Raw genomic sequence first — 26,852 nt, 5'->3', positions numbered from 1 at the left:
TTTATAGGTTTTTTTTGCTTTAGTTACCTATACACAGCTCACATATTCGCTGATCTCATGATAATCCAGAGCAGGGTCTGAACTTCCTAACACTTTGCTCTCTAGAAAAAGTCTTGATTCTTGCACTGCTTCTATTGGAAAATGCAGCACACTCTTGTGTGCTGCATTTTCCAATAGAAGCAGTACAAGAATTGCTTACACCTCTGCGTGTGGCTCTAGTTAATCTTTAGTCTGTGTACTCCCAGGCTTGTTTTCTCAGTTTTCTGACGTACCTATCACTGCCTTGTTAGCATTAGCAAATATTCTTGACTCTTCTATTTAAGTGTATCCCATCCCTCTAAAAACAGGAGTTAACAGGAGTGAACAACACAGACACACACAATGCTGAGAAAAATTCTACCCTGTGAGTTTTGCCCATTGTCTCCAGGGCCGAATTGATTGACAAGGCCTTTAACATGTACTCCTTCCTATTGTGTCTGCTCAGAATTGCAGACACTTTCAAATTCAATCCTAACTCGTCACTTTTCCAATATTGCCGTGTACTTGTTAAGTAAACTCATCTCTCCTACTCTTAATATCATTAGTGCTAACATGTACAACAATATCACTTTTCGTACCCTTAAAAGATGATATCTACTTTTGCCCCTGGCTGACATATCTTGGTACTATTCCACCTATCCTTCTTGTATAACATATTTCCCATTTCCCTTTCAGTAGGGTCATTGACAATAATCACTTCCTTTGCAGCCAGTGCATTCTGCCTTGGAGATTGCTGCTCTGTTGCCTGATGCACAAGTGTGAGCTCTTGCATTGAGTTGGGCAGCTGAGAGCTTGATGGGTGCCTCCCATTTTAATTCCTTCTAGGGCATCTACCCTATCCTTAAAACTCTCATACCCATCAAAATGCTGAGCTGGCACCTAATTTCTTCACTCTCTCTGCACTAAACACACATAAAGACATCTTCCTTGGTTGTATCATGTCCTGTTCCAGAAAGATCGGCAAACATTGCACAAGTTGCACATTTTGTTAGGCTGTGATTATTTGGAGAATCATTGGTATATGTCTTCCCCAGACATATGTCACTCGAATTTGTAGGAGCAGCAAAGCAGCTGGCTATTTTGTGCCCGTTGCTTTGCTGCTCTAGTCTGGGACATGATTTCCATTTAAATACAATTTAATTGATCAACAATGAAAATTAATCAAATAATTGAGAATACTACACTAAGATAATATATTCCTAAATGCAGTGATATATATCATGCTATCAAGTTAGCATTAGTAGAGGCATTTGATGCAAGAAAGCAAGCTTATGCAGCATCAGCCAAAAAATAAAAAAATAATAAAAATAAATAAATAAATAAAAAATAACCACTTCCACTTCAACCCTCTGTTCGTTCCACATACCTGTCCAGCTGAGCCTTAAACTTATTTAGGCTATCAACTTCCACGATGAGGGATGGAAGTCTGTTCCACCAACCAACCACCCGCTGGCTAAAGGCAAATTTCCGCATGTCTATCCTATATCTGTCTTTCCTCAATTTGAATTTATGGCCTCTCAGGTGATTATTCTGAGCAAGAGAAAGAATCCCATCAGCATTGAGCATGCTCAACCCATTCAAGACTTTATACACCTCTATCAGATCACCTCGCTGGTGCCTAGTCTCCAGACACTAATTTGCAAAACTTAAGCCTTTCTTCGTAAGAGAACCCCTTTGTTCCATTCACTAATCTTGTTGCCCTTCTCTGTACTCGTTCCAGCAGCTCTACATCCTTCTTGAAATGAGGCCTCCAGGCCTGTATACAGTACTCTAGGTGTGGTCTGACATTGCCTTATACAAGGGAATAATCACCTCCTTATCCCTACTAGAAAAATTCCTATATATCATTGACAATATACCATGAGCTGCTCTTGCAGCCCGTCTGCACTGCTCAGAGCACTTCATATCTGCCTGCACAACCACCCCCAGGTCCCTTTCATTCTCTACCACTGTCAGTGTAGTACCACAGAGTTGATACGTTGCTCTGGGGTTGCTGTTTCCCATATGTAGTACTTTACATTTGTCAATGTTATACTTCATTTGCCACCTCTCAGCCCATCTGCTCAACCTTTCCAGATCCTTTTGCAGCAGCATAGTGTCAGTAGTGTCCTTGACAACCCTGCCAACCTTCTTATCGTCTGCAAACTTGGACATTAAGCTTGATATACCATCATCAATATCATTTATAAATACAGAAAACAATAATGGACCCAATACTGAACCCCGAGGGACTCCACTAATAACATTAGTCCACGATGAGCAGTGATTACCACTCTCTGTCTTCTCCCCCTCGACCACCCCTTTATCCATAGCAGCAATTTGCCTCCAATGCCACACTGCTCCAATTTGTGCAGCAGTATTCCATGTGCAACAGTATCAAAAGCCTTTCTAAGATCCAAGTATATAATATCAAAGTTGTTCTCTGCATCCAGTTCTTTTGTGACTGCATCATAGTATCCAATCAAATTGGGCAGGCAAGACTTCCCCTTAACAAAACCCTGCTGTGTCTGAGCTATAACTGAATTCTTGTCTAGATGATCCTGCAGTGCTTCTTTAACCAGTGCCTCCATTAATTTTCCGGGAACAGAAGTTAAACTCACAGGTCTATAATTATTTGTGTCAGCCTTTGATCCTCCTTTTTGAATTGGGGTCACATTTGCACATCTCCAGTCTATGGGTACCTCCCCTGAGTCCAAGGAAGCTCTCATAATTATGGCTAAGGATTTGCTTACTTCCTTTGCTGCCTCCTTTAATATAACTGGATAGATCCCATCCACCCCAGGTGCCTTTCTTGTGTTTATCTTCAACAATTTCTCCTCCACTTTACTCTCAGTTATTACAAGATTCTCTAGTTTACTGCCAAAGTTGAATACACCTCTGGCATTCCCCTCGCTGAATAACTCCTCATGTGTGAATGTTGATGCAAAATATTCATTTAGTTTGTTAGCTACCTGAGCAGGATCATCAACAGTTGACCCATCGATATCAAGTGGACCAATCTGATTCATCCCTTTCCTTCCAGAGTTTACATAAGTAAAGAACTATTTGCTGTTTTTCTTTGCATCCTTTGCCAAAGATATCTTGTAATCTGCCTTCGCCTGCCTAACCTCCTTTGTAACTTGGTTACAGATCAACTTGTATCTATCATAGCTTCTGTGTCATGTATTAATTTGTATGTATCCCATGCATTTTTCTTCTCTGACATATGTCTCATTAGTTCATCCGACATCCATTTAGGCCTAAACCTTGAACAATATTTCTTAGTTGGTATGTAAAGCCTAGTAACTTCCAAGATAAGTTCTTTGAATGCTTCCCATTTTGAATTTGCTGTTGGTAACATCATCAGTTGGTCCCACTGTATAGAATTTAAATACTGTCTCAGTCCATCGTAGTCGCCTTTACGAAAGCAATAACCCTTCCCTTTACCCCTAATTCTAGATGCCTCTTTGAATAAATCCCACTTCAGCACACTGTGATCACTGCCACCTAGTGGTTCATTTATTTTCAGATGCTTAATGCATGAAGAATCACTATTGATAATCAAATCAAGAGTATTACTTCCTCTAGTTGCCTCCCGAACATGCGGATGTAGCGGAAAACGAGTTCCCTATTTAAAAACAGTGGTAACGGATATTCTAACCAAAGATTATGCCGAGCCCTTGCTAGGCATAATTCCCCTCCTCACCGCTGTTTTTATAGCGAAAAAAAAAAGTTCTCTATTTAGAAAACAGCTGTAAAATTAGTTTTTTACGAAACTTCGGAAGATTTTTAAGAAAAAAACGTACTTATTTTTCAAAAATTGTAATTACTTTCGCTTATTTTAATAACGTATTGTACTTTCTCTTTATATTTATTTAGGCTTAGGTGTTACGGTATCACATCACTTCTGCGTGTTACATGTGGGCGGGGAAAGCAGTGAGAAGCAGCTGTCAATCACTGCATTGTTTCTGACCATTAGTCGCAGTAACGGATTAAGGTCAGTTTGGCCCTGGGCGCAGAAGAAAATATTGGGTCCCTTAAAAAAAAGAGAGAGAGAGAGAGACAGGGAAAATAAAAATACATGTTAACCATTTTTTTAAATAAATAAAAAATATTATGTACTATTAATGTTTTATTTCCAATAAAATTTGAATATAACCCGAGGGGCTCACATCTGGTGAGTGTGGGCTTGGCACACCCAGGGTCCAGAGCTGGATATCATCATTCTTCTCTTTCTTGGTAATTTCCTTCTACTTATGACTCTCTCTCTCTCTCTCTCTCTCTCTCTCTCTCTCTCTCTCTCTCTCTCTCTCTCTCTCTCTCAAGGTAATTCAAGAATTTTTTTTTTTTTTGCCTGGTGCAGCATAAACCACATGCTTCCTTGCACCATATAGCTAATAATAATAATAAATGTATAATATAATTAATAATAGCATAATAATAATCTCAAAGTTTTGAACTAATAGTTGAACACATGTAAAAGTATAATCATAATTAATGATAGTACAATATACGTATAATAGGAGTAACAATCAGAAATTTGAACAAAAATATCATAGAATTTTACTTGAAATTAAACAAATGTGAAAATATTTAAATAATTTCTTAATTTTATCTTAATATAATTTCAACAATATACAATATATGCGTATTTGCGTATATCGTAAGTCTGCACTGCAGGACAACCTTTGTAAGTACAAAATAGCAAATACGATTCTATTTCTCCGATGAGCGATAACGCAGCCGCGCGGAGCCCATGCAGCGTAGTATGTGTATAGTATGCAGCGTAGTAATGAAATAATGAAAATAAGCGAATATAAACATACTATCAGGTTTTACCGCCGATTGTAAACTTGTACGTAATTAAAATTGCACGTATGAAACCAAACTTGGTGTCATTAGAAAAAAGTGTAACGTTAGGGTTTTGCGGGGCCCAGGGCACACGCCCGGTGTGCCCGCCGTTAATTCCGCCTCTGGTTAGTCGAAATATGGACTTATACCCAAGATTTGGAGTATTACCTTAGTTTTAAATGTCCGCGTGCAAATCTAAATGGGGCGTTAAAAAGAGTAAATGAGTCTTTCTTCTAAGCATTTCCCATTCACACGTGGAGTCTGAGACATGTAAGGTATATTGATGTCTTGCGGCACCAGGGGTTTCCCCCCATCTCCGCATTGCTTTCATTGTGGGTGTACCAGTTTGCTTGGAATGCCAGAGGTTTAAAAGTGTGTGGGTATTATACATGTGTAATGTCGTGTATTCATTTAGCCGCTGGAGCCCAACGTTGCCCCACCTTTGCCCCGTGGAGGCAGACCAGGAACCCATAGACTTAGTTACTCTGGCAGATCCTGCCGCTTAGTTTCCTGAGATTTCGGCGGCTAGGACCTAAAAAAAAAAAAAAAAAAAAAAAAAATTCATAATATGTATGTGTATACACATGTATATACTCATTTCGCTTGTCCGCATACAACATATGTTGTATGCCCGTACACACTGCTGAGGGGTTTGATATTACATAGATGAATAGGCCGAGACTGGGTGAAGATTATTTTGAGTGTTGTTAAATTTAGTGTTTGGGACGTTTGCGTTGTATATAGATAGAGTAGGAGGGGAGACAGAAGACTGGTGGTAAAGATAGAAGTATGAGAGCGATAGAGGAGGTGGCCCTCAGTTGGTCAGTGAGGCATGGGCTTGCCTTACCAAAGATGAAAAGGGGGGGGGGGGGTTGGTGGGCAGGAGACAAGGTGTCTCCTCCCCGCTGTGGTAGGGTTGGAAAGGAATCGAGTCAGGTGCTCGATTCTGATCCCCAACGAGGCTTGATGGCAGCGAAGCTGTATGGTTCAGGTCCGTGTTGCCCTTTTGCAGATTCAGGGTTTAGTCAGTCACAGAGTTGTAGACCATGTCCTTTTATTCTCATTGGAGGTATGGAATTTGTTGTGGGAATAGTAGCTTGTCCCATTTTATATTGTTGTTAATGTTGCTTCAGCATATGACAGCACGAGAAAACAAATGGCCCTCAGTCTCCAGCAGCTTTCACTCTCCCTCTTACGGCAGCGCGAGGATCAGAGTGGAAGCAGAGGGTGCTAAGAATCTCTGGGTACGACCAGGCTGCCAGGCACGGAAACTGAACTTGGCCTATTATAACGTAAGATCACTCATCAGTGAAGACAGGATATTAGAGCTGGAAAAGGAATTAGAAAATGTGAATTGGAATATCATCGGTTTGGCTGAAACAAGAAGAAGAAATGAATCACTTATAAGTTTATCAAGTGGAAATCTGCTGTACACCAATGGAAACAGTGAAAGGAGTGAAGGTGGAGTTGGGTTTCTGGTCCATAAAGATTTTAAAAACAACATTTTGGAATTCAAAAGTACATCACCAAGGGTGTCAAGACTAATACACAAGATTTCTAAGAGGTACAAGCTAAAGATTATAATGATTTATGCACCAACATCGAGCCATGATGATGAAGAGGTTGAAGAAATGTACACCGAAATTGAGAGTCTTCTAGATGAGCAGAAAACTCACTACACTATTATTATGGGGGACTTCAATGCTAAGGTTGGAAAAAGACAAAACAGCACAGAAAGGGGAACTATAGGAAATTTTGGAATTGGTGAAAGAAATGAAAGAGGTGAAAGACTTGTGGAATTTGCAGAATCTCAAGGACTGTCAGTAATGAACACTTTTTTCAAGAAAAGGGTGAACAGAAAGTTGACATGGAAGAGTCCAAATGGATTAACAACTAATGAAATCGACTTCATCCTCACTAACAGAAGATATATTGTGAATGATATTACCATCCTGAATAAGGTAAATGTTGGAAGTGATCACAGAATGGTAAGATGTACACTTGATATAGATGTAGGAAAGGAAAGGAAAAAACTGACTCAAGTAAATAATACAAAGGTCTTTGAGATAACAGAAGAGGAGAAAAAGCAGTATGTACTGGAACTTAAGAACAAGTTTGAGCTTCTGCAGACTGCTCAGGACCAAGATATCAACAAGGAACATTACAACTTTCTGAAAGTGATAAAGCCCAAAAAACCTATAGGGATAAAGAAATCCAAAGAAGAAAAAATTAGTCAAGAAACACTTGTCATGATGAACCGAAGACGACAAATGAAGAGCAAGAATAACACTGACAGGGAGAAAATTAAGTATACTGAGTTATGCAAAACCACTAGAAAGAGACTAAGAGAGGACATAGAAGATTTAACACAAGAAAAGTAGAACAAGCATTAAGGGAAAACAAAGGATTTAAATCAGCAGCCATGAGCAGTAATACAGAAAGACAAATGATACTGAAACTGAAGAATAGCGATGGTGTACTTATAAACAGCAGAGAAGGCATAATTCAAATAGCCGAAGACTACTATAGAAAATTATACAAGGAGCAGGGAAATGATGCCAGCAGTGGAGAAGATGGATTGCAAAGTAGCAACACATACAACATACCCGATATTCTTCCTGATGAGGTAGAACATGCATTGAATAAAATGAAGAATCAGAAAGCCCCGGGGGAAGATGAAGTTACTCTAGAGTTGTTAAAATTGAGAGGAAGAGACATAACACAAAAACTGGCAAGGCTCTTCACAAAGTGCATTAGAAAAGGTGTGACACCTAAGCAGTGGAATAATGCAATGATAGTTTTGCTGCATAACAAAGGAGATAAATCAGAAATTGGAAATTATAGACCAATTAGCTTGTTATCCCACATCTACAAGTTGTTCACAAGGGTCAGTACTAACAGATTAGAAAGAATACTTGATGAGAATCAACCGAAAGAGCAAGCTGGCCTTAGGACAGGATTCTCAACTATGGATCACCTTCACGTAATATCACAGCTAATGGAGAAAGCAAATGAATATAAAACACCATTATGCCTGGCATTTGTGGATTATGAAAAGGCATTTGACTCCATACAGCTTAAGGCAATGTTTCGGGCACTGGAAAGACAAGGCATAGATACCCCATATATTATGATTTTGAGGAAAAAAATATGAGAGTGCTACCTCCTTTATTAGACTAGACCAGGGGTGGGCACGCATGAGGTCAATGAGCGCCGCATTCCGGTTTTTCATATATTATAAAGAGCCACACCATAGTTACATAGTATTAAATACACAAATTCAAATTTAATTTAATTTAATTAATATGATTACATATTCTACACATCTTAAGTGTATACATATATAAGAAAATATAATTAAGAGAAAGAAAATACAAAATAATTATTTCAAAATTTTAATAATAAAAATGCATTAATTAAAAGTATAACATTTAACGAAGACCTTTGGTCAAATTTTTGAAATTTGGCGTTGTTGTTATTATTTAGGAGCATTAGCAACTAAGGCCATATTGCTCCGGGGATAGGCGGTGGTTATTCCCTGACCTTTTCGCATCCTCAGTATTTGGTGGTGACAGGCTCGAACCCCGGTCTAATCAAGAAGCGTGTACTACGCACTGCTGCTCCTGCCCACCTGGCTACGGAGGCGCCGACATTTGGCGTAAAATTTGTTAAAGCTGTTCGTAACAATTCAGTGAGATGATGATTGGTCAACTGTGAACGATATTTCGACTTCACGAACTTCATTGTGGAATACAAAGATTCACAGCAATATGTTGTACCAAAAATTGAAATTAGACCGCTGCAGTTTTCTTTAAATGTGGATATTTTGATTCTGGCAAGAGTTTCCAAAATTCAATTATTGAAGTAGATTTGTGCTGCATTTGCAATGCCTGATCCTCTTTCATCTCTAATAACTCCAATTCCCCAGCCACTTTTTCAACAAGTATTATTTCAGAAATTGGAAATCCATCTTCAATAATATCACAAATAAATGGGTTCACAAAATATGCAAATGTGATTTCAAATCTTCAAACCTATGTTTGAAATCTGCTTGCAATTCTTCCAATTTTTCTTTGTATTCGTCTAACTTTTCTTCTTTGATATTAATTATATTTGCTTTTACTCGTGGAAAATGATTAAATATTTTGTTCTTAAGATCGTACACAAAAAGCCGAAGTTTAGCTTCAAAACTAAATACAGTTTGTGACAAATCAATAATAATTTTTTCCTTTCCTTGTAAAGCCAAATTAAGTGTTTGCAAATGTTCTATAATGTCTGTAAGGAACATTAAGTCAGAAAGCCAAGTTTCATTTTCTAATTCTGGGTATTTTTTTTTTTTTGTAAATGTTATGATGGGATTTAGGAGTTCCACAAAACGGCCCAAAACATTGTAAGTTGACAGCCATCTTACAACACACCATAGGGATAAATCATTGGGCAATTCATCTGTTTCTTCATTCACTCGCAACTCTTCTAAAAAGTTCTTAAATTGACAATGTGTTTTGGCATTTTTTCTAACTAAATTCACAATATGCAAAACAATGTTCCACACAATTCCGTATTTGAAGTACTTCGCTATGAGATGCTCGCAGTGAATTATGCAGTGAAGAGGTAAGAAACGTGGAATTTTAGGATCATTGTTTAAAAGACCAATGAGACCTTGGTTTTACCCTATCATTGCAGGCGCTCCGTCAGTCGCAACACTTACATGTTTATCACGAGGCAATTCAAACCTGTTCATCACTTCATCAAGCGCATTTCTAACATCTATACCACGAGTTGTTTCGATAAGAGCTACTAGGTCTAACATTTACGTCTGCAGATACATAGCGGACAAAATCGGCCAATTGTGGAACGTCCTGAATGTCTGTAGACTCGTTGAGAGCTAAACTAAATGCTGTACAATTTTTCAAATCACACATCAAACTATTTTCAACATTTTTACTAATTGCACCAATACAACGCTCAGTTGTACGGCGTGACATAGGAACCTGTGCGATCAATTTATGCAGTTTTGTATTATCTGGATCCAAAACTTTAACCACTTCTTCCAAGTTTCTTTCAATAAATTCTCCTCCATATGGATGTTTGGCACGAGCAATATTCCAAGCTATCAAAAAACTAGCTTCGTTTGCTCTGTCATCTTCGCAACTAAAAGAAGACAAGAGTCCTTGTTGCTTATGAAGACCAGATTGCAAGGACTTAAGTTTTTCTGTTCGCAATTTTGAATTGAGTGGATATTGAGTTGAAAAGTGGGGATGACTTCCTTCGTAATGTCGACGTAAATTGCTTACTTTGTAGTTTGCAATTGTAACTTTACAAATAAGACACAATGACTTTCCATTATTGTCAATAAAAGCAAAATTTTCTACCCATTCTTCTTGAAAGTTTCTATTTTCTTGTTCGTATTTTCGTTTTTTGATATTTTCTGAGGTCATGTTATCAAAAAATTGAAATAAATTTAATTCCAAAGTTTGAAATTGAAACTCTTATGGGAGGTTTGGTCACATTTTCTACCCACTCCCGGTGTAGTGTTGCACAAGTCCGCTGATGGTGCCAGCAGTGTAAATGAGCGCAGATTTATTTATAATCAAAATAAAAATAGCAAAATATCTAGACATAAAAAAAAATAAACATAACATAAAATCCGTATAACAAAATATTAGTTCTTAGTTAATTTAACAAGATTCATTGAAAAAAGTTCTGAAATAATAATAAAAAAAAAACGGATTTAAATTTTCAATGGGAGCCGCACTTAACTGAACGAAGAGCCGCATTTGCCCACCGTTGGACTAGACAAAGACAGTAGGAAATTTAAAATCGAGAAAGGAGTTCGACAAGGAGACACAATATCTCCGAAGCTGTTTACTGCTGCTCTTGAGGAAGCTTTCAGAAGATTAGACTGGCCGCAGAAAGGAGTCAATATGAAAGGAGAGTACCTAAACCATTTACGATTTGCAGATAACATTGTGGTCATAAGCCACGATCCCAAAGAATTAGAAGAAAATCTTAATCAGTTATGCACAGTTAGTAAGGATTTTGGACTAAAGATGAATATGACTAAAACAAAAGTAATGATGAACAAGTATGCCACAGAAAGGGAAATAATGATTGAAGGAGCAGTAATTGAAAAGGTGGTGTCATATACTTATCTGGGACAAGTTATTAGCTGTAATAATGATAAATGGCTGGAAGTCAAGAGAAGAATAAATTTTGGATGGATAGCATTCAGGAAATATAGTCACATACTGAAGAGCAATATCCCAATTTGTCTGAAACGTAAAATAATGAACCAATGTATACTCACCACCATGACTTTTGGAAGTGAAACTTGGGCACTCACCAAAAGAATGGAAGAGAAGCTGAGAACTACACAGCGAAGAATGGAACAAATTATATTGGGAATCAGACTGTTAGATAAGAAGAGAAACACATGGATTAGGCAGCAAACTCAAGTAAAGGACATTCTTATCAAAACTAAAGAACTAAAATGGTCTTGGGCAGGACACATAGCTCGAAGACATGATGACAGATGGACTAAGAAAATAACAGAATGGTACCCAAGAGGAGCTAGAAGAAAACCTGGAAGACAAAGGCAGAGATGGATAGATGAAATTCATGAGTTTGTGGGTAGTAAATGGATGGCCAGTGCTCAAAACAGAAGGAACTGGAAAGTTGCTGGAGAGGCCTTCATCCTGCAGTGGATCTGCGGGTCTTTCTGCATTTGTCACTCCATTTAGTTTCCAGTTGTTATTTGTTTGTTGGGCCAGTGTGGCTCGGCATCTGTTAAACAGTTTCTATGCAAATTCAGTGAATGCCATATATGTTTCTTTATCGTCCAGGATGAATTGCTCCTGGTCCTTGGGTGAATGTTGTAGTCTTGTCACCAGCTGGCAGTGGATGTCGTCGTATTGGTGTCAGTCAGACATTAGGTGCGGCCAAGTTTCTGGATCGTCACAAGTACAATTTGGATTTTCAATCATTCCCAGAGTTGTTAGTTTGGCATTTAAGGTACCATATCCTGTGAGTAGATATTTCACAAACAGATCAGGTGTGTACCATGTTGGTAATTTAGGTTGGAATCTATCTACATTTGGAAAGAATTTCTTTGTTATCCGACCTTTGATGGAGACATCCCATTGTGCCTGCCATGCCTGCAGCAAGTGGGTCTTGAGTCATCTTTTTTCCGCAATGCAGTTATTTCCTGGATCTCCATTAAAGTTAAGGTGTACAAGCGAGCTCGTGGAGGATGCCTCTCCTCACCACCTCTAGGTCTAAGGGAAGGGTTCCAGTGATGACTTGCAGAGCATGTGTGCTCACTGTGCTGCAGGTGCGAGTAGCAGTGAGTAGCATGATTCTATTTTCTGGTGTATGGAATCAAGTATTCTTAGGTTTGCAGCTGAACTGGCCTTTTTGTACCAGGCATCAGCTGCGTATGTCGCGATTGGTAAGAAGGCTGGTTTATAATAAAATGTCATTGTTCTCTGTTTCAATCCCCAGTCTCTTCAGGTAATTCTGTTTATTAAGGCAGTGCAGTTTCTTAATTTTCTTCTTACGTAGTTTAGGTGCGGTTTGAAGTATAAGCGGGTATCCAAGATGACGCCCAGGTATTTGAACTCTGTGCTGAGCCTTATTGTTCTAGTGCCAGTTTTAATTTGGGGTGGTCTGCAGATGTTCAGTGTTCCCTTTAAGAGTATGGAGTTGGTCTTTGTTGGTAGTAAATGGTGTGTAGCCCAGTCCTGGAGAATTTTCACAGCGTGGTTTGCCAGTATTTCCAGTTGTGCCCTGGAGTTAGCTTCTATTGTCAGGATGAGGTTGTCTGGAAGGCTTTTGAGCAGACCCCTTCCAAATCCTTGTTTAGAAACTGCTCCATCAGGAGGTTCCACATTGTTGGTCCAAGTATTGACCCCTGTGGGTAGGCATCTTCTGTATATTTTTCTTTCTAATTCTTTGTAGGGAGCTTTTATCTTGATTGCTCTGTTGGTGAGATAGCTTTTAAGCACATTGAAGAGGTTGCCAGGAACCCTTGCCTCCCGGAGCTGGCCCAGGATGCTCGGCCACCATAGGGTGTCGAACGCCCTGGCAAAATCAATTTAGACAGCTAGCACATATTTTTTCTCAGATTCTTGTGCTTGGGCAATTAGGCTTTGGAGTGCATCAACTGTGGATCGACCTGGTTTGAATCCGTACTGGTTTGGTTAGGGTAGATTTGCCTGTTGGTAGTGGTGATTTATTTTGGATAACAGTAGTCGTTCAAAAAGTTTACTTAGTACTGTGAGTAGTGTGATCGGTCTGTAGGAAGATGGCTCTTCTGGTGGTTTGTTTGGATTCTTAATTATTAGTTTAACGTTGGTCATTTTCCAATCTTGCGGGTATGCTCCCACTGTCAGGTATAGGTTAAAGAGTTGGAGCAAGAGTTCCGGTTCTATTTCTACGGCTTTTTTGATTATTTCTGGCTCCAAGAGGTCCCGACCTGTGCATTTTTTCGCTGCTATACGTGAAGCCACCAGGATGAGCTCATCTGTAGTGAATTGCAGCTCTGCATTATCTGTTTTGTACTTATCATTTTCCCTGCAGGTCTGGATCTGCTCCTCCGTATGTGAGTCTTTGTGGGGATGAAAGGGTGACATCTAATATATTGTTTATTGATGCCTCCCATGAGCAGGTTTCTTCTCCTTGGGGCGTGGCAGTGGTTGTAAGCACTTCACCTCTGGGGAGCTTTTTTGTGACAACCTTGTACACAACACCCCAGGGGTCAGTGTTCCCCGAGTTTGCTACTAGTCTCTCCCAGGTTTCCTTTTTATTTTTTCTTAAGAAGGCGGTATAAGCAATTCGCGCTTCTCTATACAGGTTTCTGAGTGCATACACCTCCTGCTCGGGCCATGTTCTTGCCTTTTGGTCTGGACGTCCTTGCAAAGCTGTTGAAGTTCTTGGTTCCACCAAGGTACAGCACCAGGTTTGGGCTGTCTCCGTTTGATTGAGGTGTTTGCAGCCACTTTTGTAATTTCGGTGATGGTCTTCTGAAGTTCGTCAGGGTTGCCAGCTGTTTTGATTTCTTGCATCTTTCTGTTTTTGTTGTCTGTGAGGGTTTTTCTGGAACAGGTCCCAGTTTGCAACGCATAGCGTTGGGGCATTCTTTCTGCTGGTGGTTGTTGATTTAGGTTCCTGTTGAGTTGGAATGTCAGGGCCCAATGGTCTGAAGTGGTCCAGGCATCCTGAACCATCCAGTCTGTGATGTTTCCTGCTATGTTTCGAGTGGCAAGAGAGACATCTATTGTAGCCTCCCAACGGAGGTTGCAAAAAGTTGGCAGCTGGTTTGGTTTATTGAGGACTACGATAGATGAGCTCGTAATAAATTCCTCCAGTCTCTGGCCATTCCTAATACCCTGCCTGTCGAGGGTATGGCTGTGCCAGGCTGGTGATCTACAATTTGCATCCATTCTGGTGATAATTCTTCCCCCTCTTAGTAAGTTGGTAGCATGTTGGAGGTATCTGGTGGCTGTGGTGATATCTTCACAGGTCTGCAATATAGCGAGATTATGTAGAGGGTACCTAGTGCAGTCATAATTTGAGCGCAGGCCGCCCAGTCCATACACAGGTGGGAGACTTTGGTTGCAGTGATGTCGGGATTTCTAATTAGGATTGCAGCCCACGGGGTAGTATCATCTGCTTGTATTAGTTTGTAGTTGAGGGGATACCCTCTGACTAGTTTGGATATACGGCTCTTGTAATATGATTACATCTGCATTAGTTTCATCAGCCTTGAGCCTGACTTGGTCGACTATGGCCCTTGCGACTATGGTGTTCAAAATTGATTCTTATAACAGAACATGATAACAATAAAAGTGTAGTACAATTTACATTATAAAAATGACCTTTTAGAGAGATAAGCAGCTTAGTTATATAGCGAAAATTTCAACTTCCAAGGTCTTGGAATGAATTACCAAAAAAAAAACAGTGTTATTGGGTTCCTTTACGATATTTTCACAATACAGTAATACCCTGACTTACGCGGTTCTTGTTTTTTTCGTTTGGCAACACTGCCGCCCACTATCTTCAAGGTCGTTTTTCATATGTTATCGATATACGGTGCGACGGCGGAGAGTGAGAGCGAAAGATGAACAAAATTCAACTTTACTGCGCATGAACTGCACACATATACAAGAATTTGTATTCCAACTGTCATATTTATATGTGCGCATTCGAATTCGTGCTCAACGTTTTTCGGAAATTACATCATTTTCACGAGAGAAATGGATCGCATTGATCGAGCCGCATACAGTCAGTCCTCGTATAACACGTGTTTACACTACACGAATTCGATCATACACTATTTATAAATACGGTAATGATATCTTATAATATAACACGAACCGAATTGGTTTATGCACGATTCACCTTTGTGTTTACAAGAAATGGTAGTGGAACGCAGAATCACCCCAACCGAACGCAACACGATAGGAATGAAGAGAAGATTCTGAAAATGTATTTGCTTTAGGGGAAACACATTTCACCATAATAACGTAAAAAACCAACACAATTCCAGCTATCGGTATGCAATTAGATCGAGTTTACTACCAGTTTATAACAGATTCCACTAGCAGAAATGCAACTGGATTTTTATTGTTTTATGGTAGTAACCCCCAGAAATGTGAGGTGTTAATAGTGTATCTCTGCCTTTATGGTGTTGTTTATTCAGTTGCTGCATGCGCGCAGCTTTGTTTATGTGTATCAAGCGTGCCTCCTCATTTTGTAATTGTGCTTTGTTCCCTAAAAATGAGTAAAATACTTAAAAGGTGTGAAAAGGAAGCGTACTGGTGAAGACACTGCAGATTCAGAGAGAAAAAGAAAAGCAATTATCGATAAACAGAGGCGGACTGGGTCAAAAATTTATAGTGGCCTCATACTATGGTTTATGGCCAAAATCACACAGGCCCACCGGGGTTTTCCCGGTAAGGCTTATGGCCAGTCGGCCTCTGTCGATAGAGAAAAAATATGAAATTGTGAAACGCTTTGAGCGAAATGAAAGACCATGTGATATTGCACGTGCTACAGGCCTAAATGAAGCAACGGCGAAAAGCACATGACAGTTGCAAACTTGCCAGGTCTCAGCTCAGTTGAAAAGGGCTTAAAAATTTTAGAAAACATAGACTACAACGAAGAACGCGTTATAGCTACAAAGCAAGGAATAAAAAAATTATTAGCTTGCTATGAAGAAATTCTGCATGAAAAAAAGAAGTCTCTGTGTCGTCAGACGTATTTGTTAGATTTTATGAAGCCATCGACATCGAAATAACTTTTTTACGTAAGTCATTTATTTTTTTAATACATATTTTGTATTAATATGTATAAAGAACTGCAATTTTATTAATATTTTTTCTTCTAAATTAGTGTTTTTGTTAGTCGTTGGTCCCAATTAAACAAAATTTATATGTATTTATATGCAAAGTTGTACCCCGACTTACGTGAATTCGACTTAAGCGATTTTCGTCGGACCCACCTATCGCGTAACTTCGGGGTATTACTGTACCTCCATTTATTCTTACGGATGCAAAATATGTTTCTATATTTTTTTTCAGTTCGCACCAGCAAGCAAATACTTACATAAAGTTGAATTTGCATAAGTCGAGTATTACGTAAGTCGGGGAGTTCCTGTGTTAAAATTTGTCGTGATCAACCGAAATGAAAGCTGCGATCAACTTGTTGGCCAGCCCTGCTTTATATGAATGATCTCTAGATGTACTTGTCTCTGACAAAGTTTGTGAATTGATCTGCATACCCTGGTTTTCCTATATGTGGAAATTTCAGTGCAGTGCAGCATACATAGAAATTTCAATGTGGAGGCCAATGTGCCTGATGAAAACATTTACCATAAAGTGAATGTTGGATTCAAGCCTACACAAAATCTCCTGCTTGAGCCTTGTTTCATTGTGCCTGGTCCCACAGCAGTACAACCACATCGAGACACAAAGAGATTGTTTGCATAAAGCATGATCTCTGTAAACATGCCACTCTGGCCTTATTGTGTTGTATCTAGTACCATTTTAACACAACCATATATAAACAACAAGAGATCATTTGCATAAGCAATTCTTTGTTTGCATAACTGTGTTGGTTATGCAAACAAAGAATGTGTATTCAAATATATATCAATCCCTTTCCTCTCCTCTGCTATGTATTCAAATAGATTTTGTGAATGGAGGGTGTCTGATATATCCAGTTTCTGGCGTGTAATATTTCACCAGTGGTCTCACAGGTAAAACTATCCTTGCCACTACTCATGCAGAGCAGGATAGTTTATCATATAGACTGCCCTTACTGAAACGTATTTTGAGTCCAAGAGTTTGAGCAAAGAATGCCTCTGTGAGATTACGTAGATAAGCGTTAAGTACTATTCTTGGTAGGAGGGTTTAGGATTTTTCTCTGGCTGGACATTTTTGCAGTATTGAGACATGTTGCAAAAATTTTCAACATGTTCCATACTGCAAAAATGTTGAGTAATATGGGACATGCATTTGATAATCAAATTTATCATCCTAATCAAATTTATGTGGTAGATCATGTCTGTTAATGTCATCACCACTGGCTGGAATCACTTTTACAGTATAGCCACCCCACTTGTTTTTACAATAACTTAGTCCTTCACATAAACCTTGTTTTGGAATAAGTCATAATCCAGAAGGATATATAGTGAATGCAAATGTATTTTATATAGTGAATGCAAAGTCAACTTTTTGTGGTGAGGTGAAGCAGTTGAATATTTCTTTGTGAGAAAGACTTATCCTCTAATCAAAACCAGCAGACCTTGATCAGCTTTAATGAAACACAGCTGTTTTATTGATATATGAACTAATGAACTGACATATCCTCCAAAATAGAGGTATTATATTGATACCATATTAACTGCTTCATTGAAATATGAACTAATGAACTGACATAACTTCCAAATCTGGGGTATTATATTGATGCTGTGTATTATGTTATCAGCATGCTGTTTTGATATTATCTGTATACTTGCGGGTGAATCCTGGTCATATCCATGTGCCAGGAATGATAATCATCTAGTGGTAGTATATGTTATGCTAGAAATTACCTGTACAGTATTGTGATAGATGGTGGCATTGCCAGGAAAGCTGGCTGGGACCATTTTCTTTAATAAATAAATAAAAATAAATCCAGAAGGATGGCATATGATGTTGGGAGAATTATTGCTGTCCACATGGTCCTTCTGCCCTGCTCCAGTACTATTTCATTCATCTATTTATTTATTGTAGCATTGCTCTAAAATTTTTATGATTGACAAAGACATCTTGGGTTGTTGAAAGCTACCATTTGTTTTGTTCCTGCTTTTACTTTATTTTTACTCAGGAGTTTTTATCAGTTTTCACGTGTAAATATACAGTTTATTATTTTACTAATGTATATTTTGCTTGTTGGAGGTAATAAAGAATATTTTGATGTCACTCATTCCCAACCTAGAACGTTTCATTCATTCTGTTGATTCCAGTTGTCTTTTAACACGTTGACTGCTACAGCTTATTTGGGTGAACGGGTCTCGACGCCAATCTGAGTCAGGTATGTTAAATTATTCAAAACGCAAATTATAATATATGTTCATCACCAAAACTCCTAATAAAAGCTTATTGTTGTAAAAAAAAGCTTAAATTATCTCGTAGATGGCATGTGTAATAGAAAATTCCTCGCGGCAGCCAACTACAAGTTAACTTGAGACGTATTGTTACCTTTAGAATTCGCCGTATATGAGTCAGCACTTTACGTAAATCCATAGTAGTGACATAGACTGTGCCATGTATGTACGTTGTATTTACTAATTTGTTTTGTGTTTCTAAAAAAAAAAACAGAAGAACCTAAAACATTTATAAGAAGAGACCACTGACCGAAGAAGAGCTTTAGCTGTATGCTAATATGAGTGACTCAGAATTTGAAGAAATTTTTGATGAGCCGTACGGTTCTGGTTCCGACTGTGAAAATTATGAACCTTCTAATGATTCAAGTGAGGATAGCGTGAAGGTGAATCCAGCTCCTAGCCTGAAGATAATCCTAATTCTTCTCAGGCAAATACATCAAATAATGATAATAATTTGTGGAATGAAATAGCACCAGATCCTCCACAGTTTATTTTTGAAGCGAACATTGGTTTGAAAATGGACACAACAGAACTTAGTGTACAAAAATTGGTAGAGCTATATTTTTTGGAAGAATTTCCAACATTATTAGTGGAACAAACTAATTTATACGCTAGGCAAGAAATTGAAAAATGTGGACAATCACAAAAATATGCCTGGCAACCCAAAGGTCACGGGTTAGAATCCCGCCTCGGGCTTGGATCAGAGTACTGCAAAATTCTTGGGAGGTGCATTATGGCCATAGAAGCTGATGCGCCAACAACTAACTAAAACAAAACAAAAAAAAAAAAAAAAAAGTAAAAATATGCTGGGTTGTCAAAATGGAAGGACACTGACATCTCAGAAATGAAAGTGTTTCTTGGACTTTTGCTACAAATGGTTCCTTGTTCTTTTCCTTCAATAGAGCATTACTGGAGTATAAGTGCATTCTATAATGTTATGTTTTGGCAGTCATTTATGAGTCGAAATAGATTCCAGTTGATATTACGATATTTTCACTTCACAGATAACTCATTACAATCTGATAACAAGCTATACAAGGTAAGACCAATTTTGAATCATTTCAATAATGTTATGCACAATAATTACGTACCGAATAAAAACATCTGTATTGACGAGTCTATGTGTTATGGTGTGGGAGACTGAATTTCCGCCAGTACATAAAAAATAAAAAGCACAAATACGGAATCAAACTTTATGACTGCGAGTCAAATGGCCTTGTTATGAAAATAAAAATTTACTCAGGTCAATCAGAAGAAACTGAACAAAACATAGGTCATACTGTTGAAGTTGTGCTATACTTGCTTGAGGACTACTCAGACAAGGGATATGTAGTGTATATGGACAATTTTTATAATTCTGTTGCTCTGACGAAATTGTTGTCTGCTCAAAAAACTTATGTATGTGGAACATTATGCACCAATAGAAAAGAAAATCCAAAAGATCTGGTGATGAGAAAATTGAAGAAAGGAGAAGTGGCAATGAAATGGCTCTGTTGTAATTTGTAAGTGGAGGGATAAAATAAAAGTTCTCACAATTTCTAACAAACACGTTGTTCAAATAGTCAAGGTACATAACCGGAATGGAAAAATTTCAATAAAACCCAACAATTCGAGATTACAATAGTGGAATGTCCGGCATAGATCGATCGGATCAAATGCTCTCGTATTATTCAATGCTAAGAAAAACCATCAGATGGCCAAAAAAAAATTGCATTACATATTTTAGAAATATACACTGGCGTTCAAAGAAAGTGCATCACTTCGGAATTTACGAGTTAAATTACAAGTTTATGCCAAATACAAGTTAACTCATATTTGGCAGTCAGTCAATGTGTTAATTATGGTGTCACAATTAAATCAGTTTTTTAAAATTTTCTTGAACAAATGATGTTCCTGTTAAGGATACACACAGTAAATAAAACAGAATTATCCAGACACTGTTATGGTAAACAGCATAATATTTGTCCACACAGCCGAACACTATTGCCAATGTGTTTGTATTAGTTGAAAAATGCTTATGTTAGCCGAATCATTGTATAAAAAGGAGAGCATGCCTTAGAAGGATATGGGTGCGTGCATGCATGCGCGCATGTAAAAAAATAATGAACAACAATTTTCAAACTGTAAGTAAGGTGACATTAAGTGAAGCTTCCTTGTATACAGGGTGTCTCAAAAATATTGGTACGAACATTTAGGGGAGGTAGGTAACATCTAAAGGAATGTGAATCGCATAGGAACCCATAACCGGAAAAGTCAGGGGAAAGTAGTAGCAGAGGCACAAGAAGCAGAAATGACAAAAGACAGTAATTAGTGGCAAACATTTATTTGACATAATAATTACAATAGAGTATGAGATGGATGCATTTCATGATGTTACAACAGATGCTCGACGGTTCCACCATGAGACACGATGCATGCGTGACACCGATGCAGCATGGATTGGCGGACACGGTCGAACACACGTGGAGTTTCTTTGACAGTAGCAGCAGCGCAGACGAGTCTCGCCCCAAGATCCATTTCTGTCTCCACAGGTGATTCATACACCATAGATTTGAGGGCCCCAACAGAAAGAAATCAAGGCTCGATAAATCAGGTGAGCATGGGGGCCAAGCAACGGGTCCACCACGGCCAATCTATCGACGCCCAAAACGCCTGTTCAAATGGTCACAAACACACGTTCCATAATAGGCAGGTGCTCCGTCATGTTGAAACCAAATGTTGTGTCTCACATTTGCTGGAACATCGTCAAGTAACCCTGGTAGAACTTTTTCAAGAAAGATCCGATATTTAGCAGAGTTCATGCGGGATGGTAACAGGTATGGGCCAACTAAGCAGTCACCGACCATACCTGCCCACACATTTGTTGCAAAGTGATGTTGTGCCGCATGGGGTCGCACGCTGTGTGGGTTGTCGTGAGCCCACACATGAGCATTGTGCTGATTGAATAAGCCTTCTCGAGTGAAATAAACCTCATCCGAGAACAAAGCAAAGCATTGAACACTTTCTTGGAGAAACAACTGCGCAAAAGCCACACATGCAGAATGATCTTGGGGGAGTAGTAACTGAACCCTTTGGAGATGAAAGGGGTGTAAAGAATCGTAGTGCCAAACACGCTGTACACCGCAACGAGACACTCCTAAGGCAGAGGCAACGGCACATGTGCTGATAGTAGGATTATTCTGGACAGCATTCAACACACTTTTTGCCATGGCGGGAGTTCGCGTCGGTGGTCTGCCCGCACTACTCCTGTTACCTCTAAATGACCCATAATCGCACAAATTTTGATGCACACGTGCAAACAAACGGTGGTCCAGTACATGTCTCTCTGGCAAGCGTTCTCCATAAATTCGTTTAGCGGCTCGTCCATTGCCCTCTGCTAATCCATACACTAGGTGCATGTCTGCCAGCTCGCAGTTGCGTGCTCTTCGTGCAGCGACTACTGCTTGAATGAGTAAACCAGAAATTTTCCCTCTCGCGAACTGATGAACAGCGCCGTGTACCGACTTAGGGTGACATTTCCGATTATGGGTTCCTATGCGATTCACATTCCTTTAGATATTACCTACCTTCCCTAAACGTTTGTACCAATATTTTTGACACACCCTATATAATGTGGCTCATTAATTAAGATGGATATTTTTTAATGTATGAAATGTTAATAATAAAATTGTCTTTTCAGGAACATTAGTTTATGTGTTAGATGCAGCGGATAGAGTGCTGTACCGCATATGCCCTCTTGCAGCAGCAGGTGTTGTTGTGGGCTCTGTGTATTGGACAGCAGTTACATATGGAGCAATTACTGTAATGCAGGTAAAACATTTTATCAGTTTATTTAAATATCACATATATAAATAATAAAATAACTTTTATATACACACATGAAGTCATCAGGTATTGTCAGTTCAGAGCAGAGCTGGTGTCACCAAACATATTGAATTTGAAAGAGGTATGATAATTGGATGCCATATCAGTCACTTGTTTGTGATTCATTGTGCAGCTGTTCTTTTAAATATTCCAAAGTCAGCCGTGAGTGTTGTAGTGAACTGGCAGAAGACTGATGGTGATACAGGTTTACCCACATTTGTTTATTATACAAATGATACAACATTGAGACATCTGCTTAAAATGTATTCAAAGCTAATTGATTCATTAAAAGAATAACCTTTATGTATTATGCAATTAAAATATAGCTAAGAATGAATGGTGAGCCAAGTACTTAATAGTACTAAATCCAAATGGACTCCAAAAAATATTACCAAATGAGCTAAATCTGATAGTGGGTAAACCCGCATCACCATCAGTCTTCTGCCAGTTCACTACAACACTCACGGATGACTTTGGAATATTTAAAAGAACAGCTGCACATTGAATCACAAACAAGTGACTGATATGGCATCCAATTATCATATGAAATTGCTATTTTCATAGCCCTTAAATTCTTGGGTCCTCAGCAGCCACTTAGTTCATTTATACTTAAATCTATACTGGGTATATGGAAGAATGGTAAATATTTTCACACTACTTAGAGAAGCACATGGTCTCTGTTTTCTTGATTGGGTTGCTGCACATTAACTGCACATCACGTCACACCACAGAATGCTAGTTGCTTTTCCTCATTATTCCATGGTTCTAGAATATTGGAAACATATTATATGGCATGATGAATTATATTATACAGTATTCTGACCTGATAGTAAGATATGGAGAATGCCATCTACCATCTTGCATTGTCCCAATGTACAGAGGTTTGAAAGTTATTTTATGCTAAGGATTGCTTTATCATGATTTTTGCTTGGTCCATTGGTCATTGTGCCTGGAACAGTCACTGCTATTGCCTATTTGAACATTATGGACAACTATACAATACCTACACAATGGTGGTATTACAGAAATGGTTCTTGTAATGTCCATCATGATAGTGATCTACATAACAAAGCATGGCTTGTATTCACATTGTTTGCAGAGAACATAATGCAAGTCGACCATTACTAATCAGGCCGCATTGGGACCTGTGGGGTGCTAGATTAGTGAGTTTGCCGGATCACCGGTGGTTATTTTAGCACATACAGTTTACCCAACAGCTAACCACCTCCTCCTACCTTTAACACGTTGACTGCCAAGCCAGTTTAAGAAAAAAATTCTCCAGGTACCAAAAAATATTTAGCAAATAATTTGATTAGTAATTCTAAAATAAATATTGTAATGTCAGTGTTGTCGTTTTTTTGCTTTAAATATTAAAAAACAAATAAAAAAAAAGACTTTTTTTTTTTTTTTTTTTTTTTTTTATGTCGCATATATGTGGCCGATGTGGCCCAGTAGGTTACTTTATTTCTTGAGAAGCTGTGTCGTGTTGGCCACATACGTATGACGCTATTACGGCATACATATGAAGATCGTTTGTGATTAGTTTATTGCACGTGCGGCGAGCGCTGCAATAAAACTAATTGTGATAAAATAAACTCAAATTTCACAATAAGTTGGTCAGTATTGTTAAAGATTTTGTGAAAACAAGTTCATTAGTTTGCTGTATTATCAGTCATATTGTGTTGTGTTTTTCCGCAAGTTTGTACAAGTGTGTTGTAAAAAAAAAAAAAAAAAAAATCTAAAAGGAATTACTTTTGGCTAAAATGGCTAAAAGAAAATTACTAAAATAAGAGGACCTGAGAGAAATTGCTGGAATTTACAATTAAGCAGAGCTAAACTTCTCACAGGACACACCGCTGTAGAGTTTTTTTCAGAAATTCAACTTTTATCTGTTATGGACAATGTGCAGTGTTTCCACTTTACACCACGAGAGGCACTTCCTTTATGCATTGGAACATTATGAAAAACATGGCTGGGGCTAAATATGAGCAGGTTATAATAATAATAAATGAAGAAAAACAAGTGGGAATGGCTTTCCAGTGTTTATGCGTTCGTGCCAACAGCTGATGCTGCAATCAATGCCACCAAAACAGTAGCAGCAGGTTCGTGCGCCAACCCAGGAAATTGGAAATTACGTTCGCGGAAATTATGTCCGAATTAGTGGTGGAACCGGATTAGTGATGGTCGACCTGTAGTTGAAATAGACAAGCCAACGTAGAATCCTGACCTAAATCCTATGAAATGTTTTTAGTTGAACTGTTGGATCAGAGTAAAACCACGTCTTCTCATAATACTGTGCCATTCCTATGCAGGAGGAGTGCACAGTATTACTGTTAAAATTATATATTTTTTAAAAAATGAGTAATTCACTGTTGAGAATATATTGTATGCATGTTTTGCACAGAAATTTTTAAGGGTTGTGTTATTCAAGGAATCAGTGTTCAAATGAATTCCTTGAATACATTATACTTGCTATAATTACATAAACTATAATTTCTATAAAGGTTAAATGAAAATTAACTTAAAATTTTTGTTTATTTTAAATTTTGAATTGTTGCAGTAGTTACAATCTATTTCATGGTTGATTAGCATTAGTAGAGGCATACGATGCAAGAAAGCAAGCTTATGCAGCATCAGCCAAAAAAAAAAAAAAAAAAAACCCTCCCATTTCACCCCTCCATTCGTTCCAAATGCCTGTCCAGTTCAGCCTTAAATTTATTTTGGCTGGCAACTTCCATAACAAACGATGGAAGCCTATGCCACCAATCAACTACCCGCTGGCTAAAGACAAATTTCCGCACATCTCTTCTACAACGTTCCTCAATTTGAAAATGTGCCTCCTCAGGTTCTTAGTCTAAGAAAGAGGAAGAATCCCATCAGCATTCAGCTTGCTCAACCCATTCAAGGCCTTATACATTTCAATCAGATCATCTTGCAGATGGGCGCCTCCATAACCAGGTGGGCAGGAGCAGCAGTGCGTAGCACACGCTTCTTGATTAGACCGGGGTTCGAGCCCATGACCACCAAATACGGAGGATGCCGAAAGGTCAAGGAATGACCACTGCATATCCCCGGAGCAAGATGGCCTTAGTTGCTAATGCTCCAACTAAAACCAAATAACAAACAAACAAACCTCGCAGATGCCTACTCTCCAGGCGCTGCAATTTGCAGAACTTAAGCCTTTCTTGGTAAGAGCACTCCTTTGTTCCCCTCACCAATCTTGTTGCCTTCCTTTGTACTCGTTCTAGCAACTCTACATCCTTCCTAAAATGAGGCCTCCAGACCTGTACACAGTACTCTAGGTGTGGCCTGACCATTGCCTTGTATAACGGGATAATCACCTCCCTGTCCCTGCTAGCAAAATTCCTACATATCATTGACAAGACTCCATGACCTGCCCTGGCAGCCCATCTACACTGCTCATGAAACTTCATATTTGACTGCACAATTACCCCCAGGTCTTTTTCACTTTCCACTTCCCTGAGTTTAGTACCACACAGATGGTACATTTCTCTTCGGTTATTTATACCCACATGCAGTACTTTGCATTTGTCAATGTTAAACTTCAGTTGCCATTTTTCAGCCAATTTTTCCAACTTATAAATAAATAAATAAATAAATTTTCTGTTTATACTCCGGCACAACAACCAAGTCAGTAGAGTTTACAATAAATCGTCAATACAAATATTTATCGTATTTAGTAGTCACGGGCTTGAACCATGGTCCACTCAAGGAACGCATGCTATGCACTCTTGCTCCTGACCACTGGGCTATGTCAGGCCTCATCTAGATCCAGTTGGAGTAGCATAGTGTTTACTGTCATTAACAACCCTGCCAACCTTTGTATCATCTGCAAACTCCGACCTACAACTGACGTTATAGCGTGGATATCATCTTTTAAGGGCACAAAAGATGATATAGTTGTACACGTTGGCACTAATGATATTAAGAGTAGGAGACCAGCGGAATTACTTAACAAGTACAGGTCACTGTTGAAAAAAAGCCGTGAAGTAGGGTTGAATTTGAAAGTGTCTACAATTCTGCCCAGACACGATAGGAGGGAGTATATGATGAGAGCCTTGTCGATCAATTTGGCCCTGGAAAGATTGTGCAAGGCTCAAGGGGTAGAATTTTTTTCAACCTGGACTGTACTTGTTAACAGGAGAGATTGCTTCTAAAGGGATGGGATACACTTAAATAGAAAGGGTGCAAGAATATTTGCTGATGCTATCGAGGCAGTGTTAGGTGGGTCGGAAAATTGCTAGCTTGGGGGGAGACAAAGACTAATGGATTAACAGTAGCCACTGGCAGAGGTGAAAGAGATTCTTGCACTGCTTCTATTAGAATGAGCAGAAGCCTGAAAAACAAGATGCAGGATATATCAGAGACTGCTGGAAGTCATTACGGTACAAGTAAACACATGGGTTGTGTTAGGGTAGCTAAGAATAGAAACAGGTGCATGTATACTTGC

At 38.7% G+C, this 26,852-nt stretch overlaps 1 protein-coding gene across 2 annotated transcripts in view; it reads left to right on the top strand.

Annotated features, from left to right (window-relative positions):
• The window catches only part of LOC150085671 (E3 ubiquitin-protein ligase MARCHF5-like), a 111,061-nt gene that overhangs the window by 63,958 nt on the left and 20,251 nt on the right, over positions 1–26,852 (top strand). For both annotated transcript variants that reach the window (XM_090373440.1, XM_090373438.1), the window contains exon 4: positions 22,197–22,327. In XM_090373440.1, the coding sequence (XP_090229566.1) occupies positions 22,197–22,327 (131 nt within the window). The remainder of the gene's footprint in view (positions 1–22,196; positions 22,328–26,852) is intronic.

Source organism: Mastigoproctus giganteus, chromosome 5 (genome assembly GCF_048544385.1).
Source record: "Mastigoproctus giganteus isolate SK-2022 chromosome 5, ASM4854438v1, whole genome shotgun sequence".
NCBI lineage: Eukaryota > Metazoa > Arthropoda > Arachnida > Uropygi > Thelyphonidae > Mastigoproctus > Mastigoproctus giganteus.
This window is presented reverse-complemented; position numbering and strand designations above follow the sequence as displayed.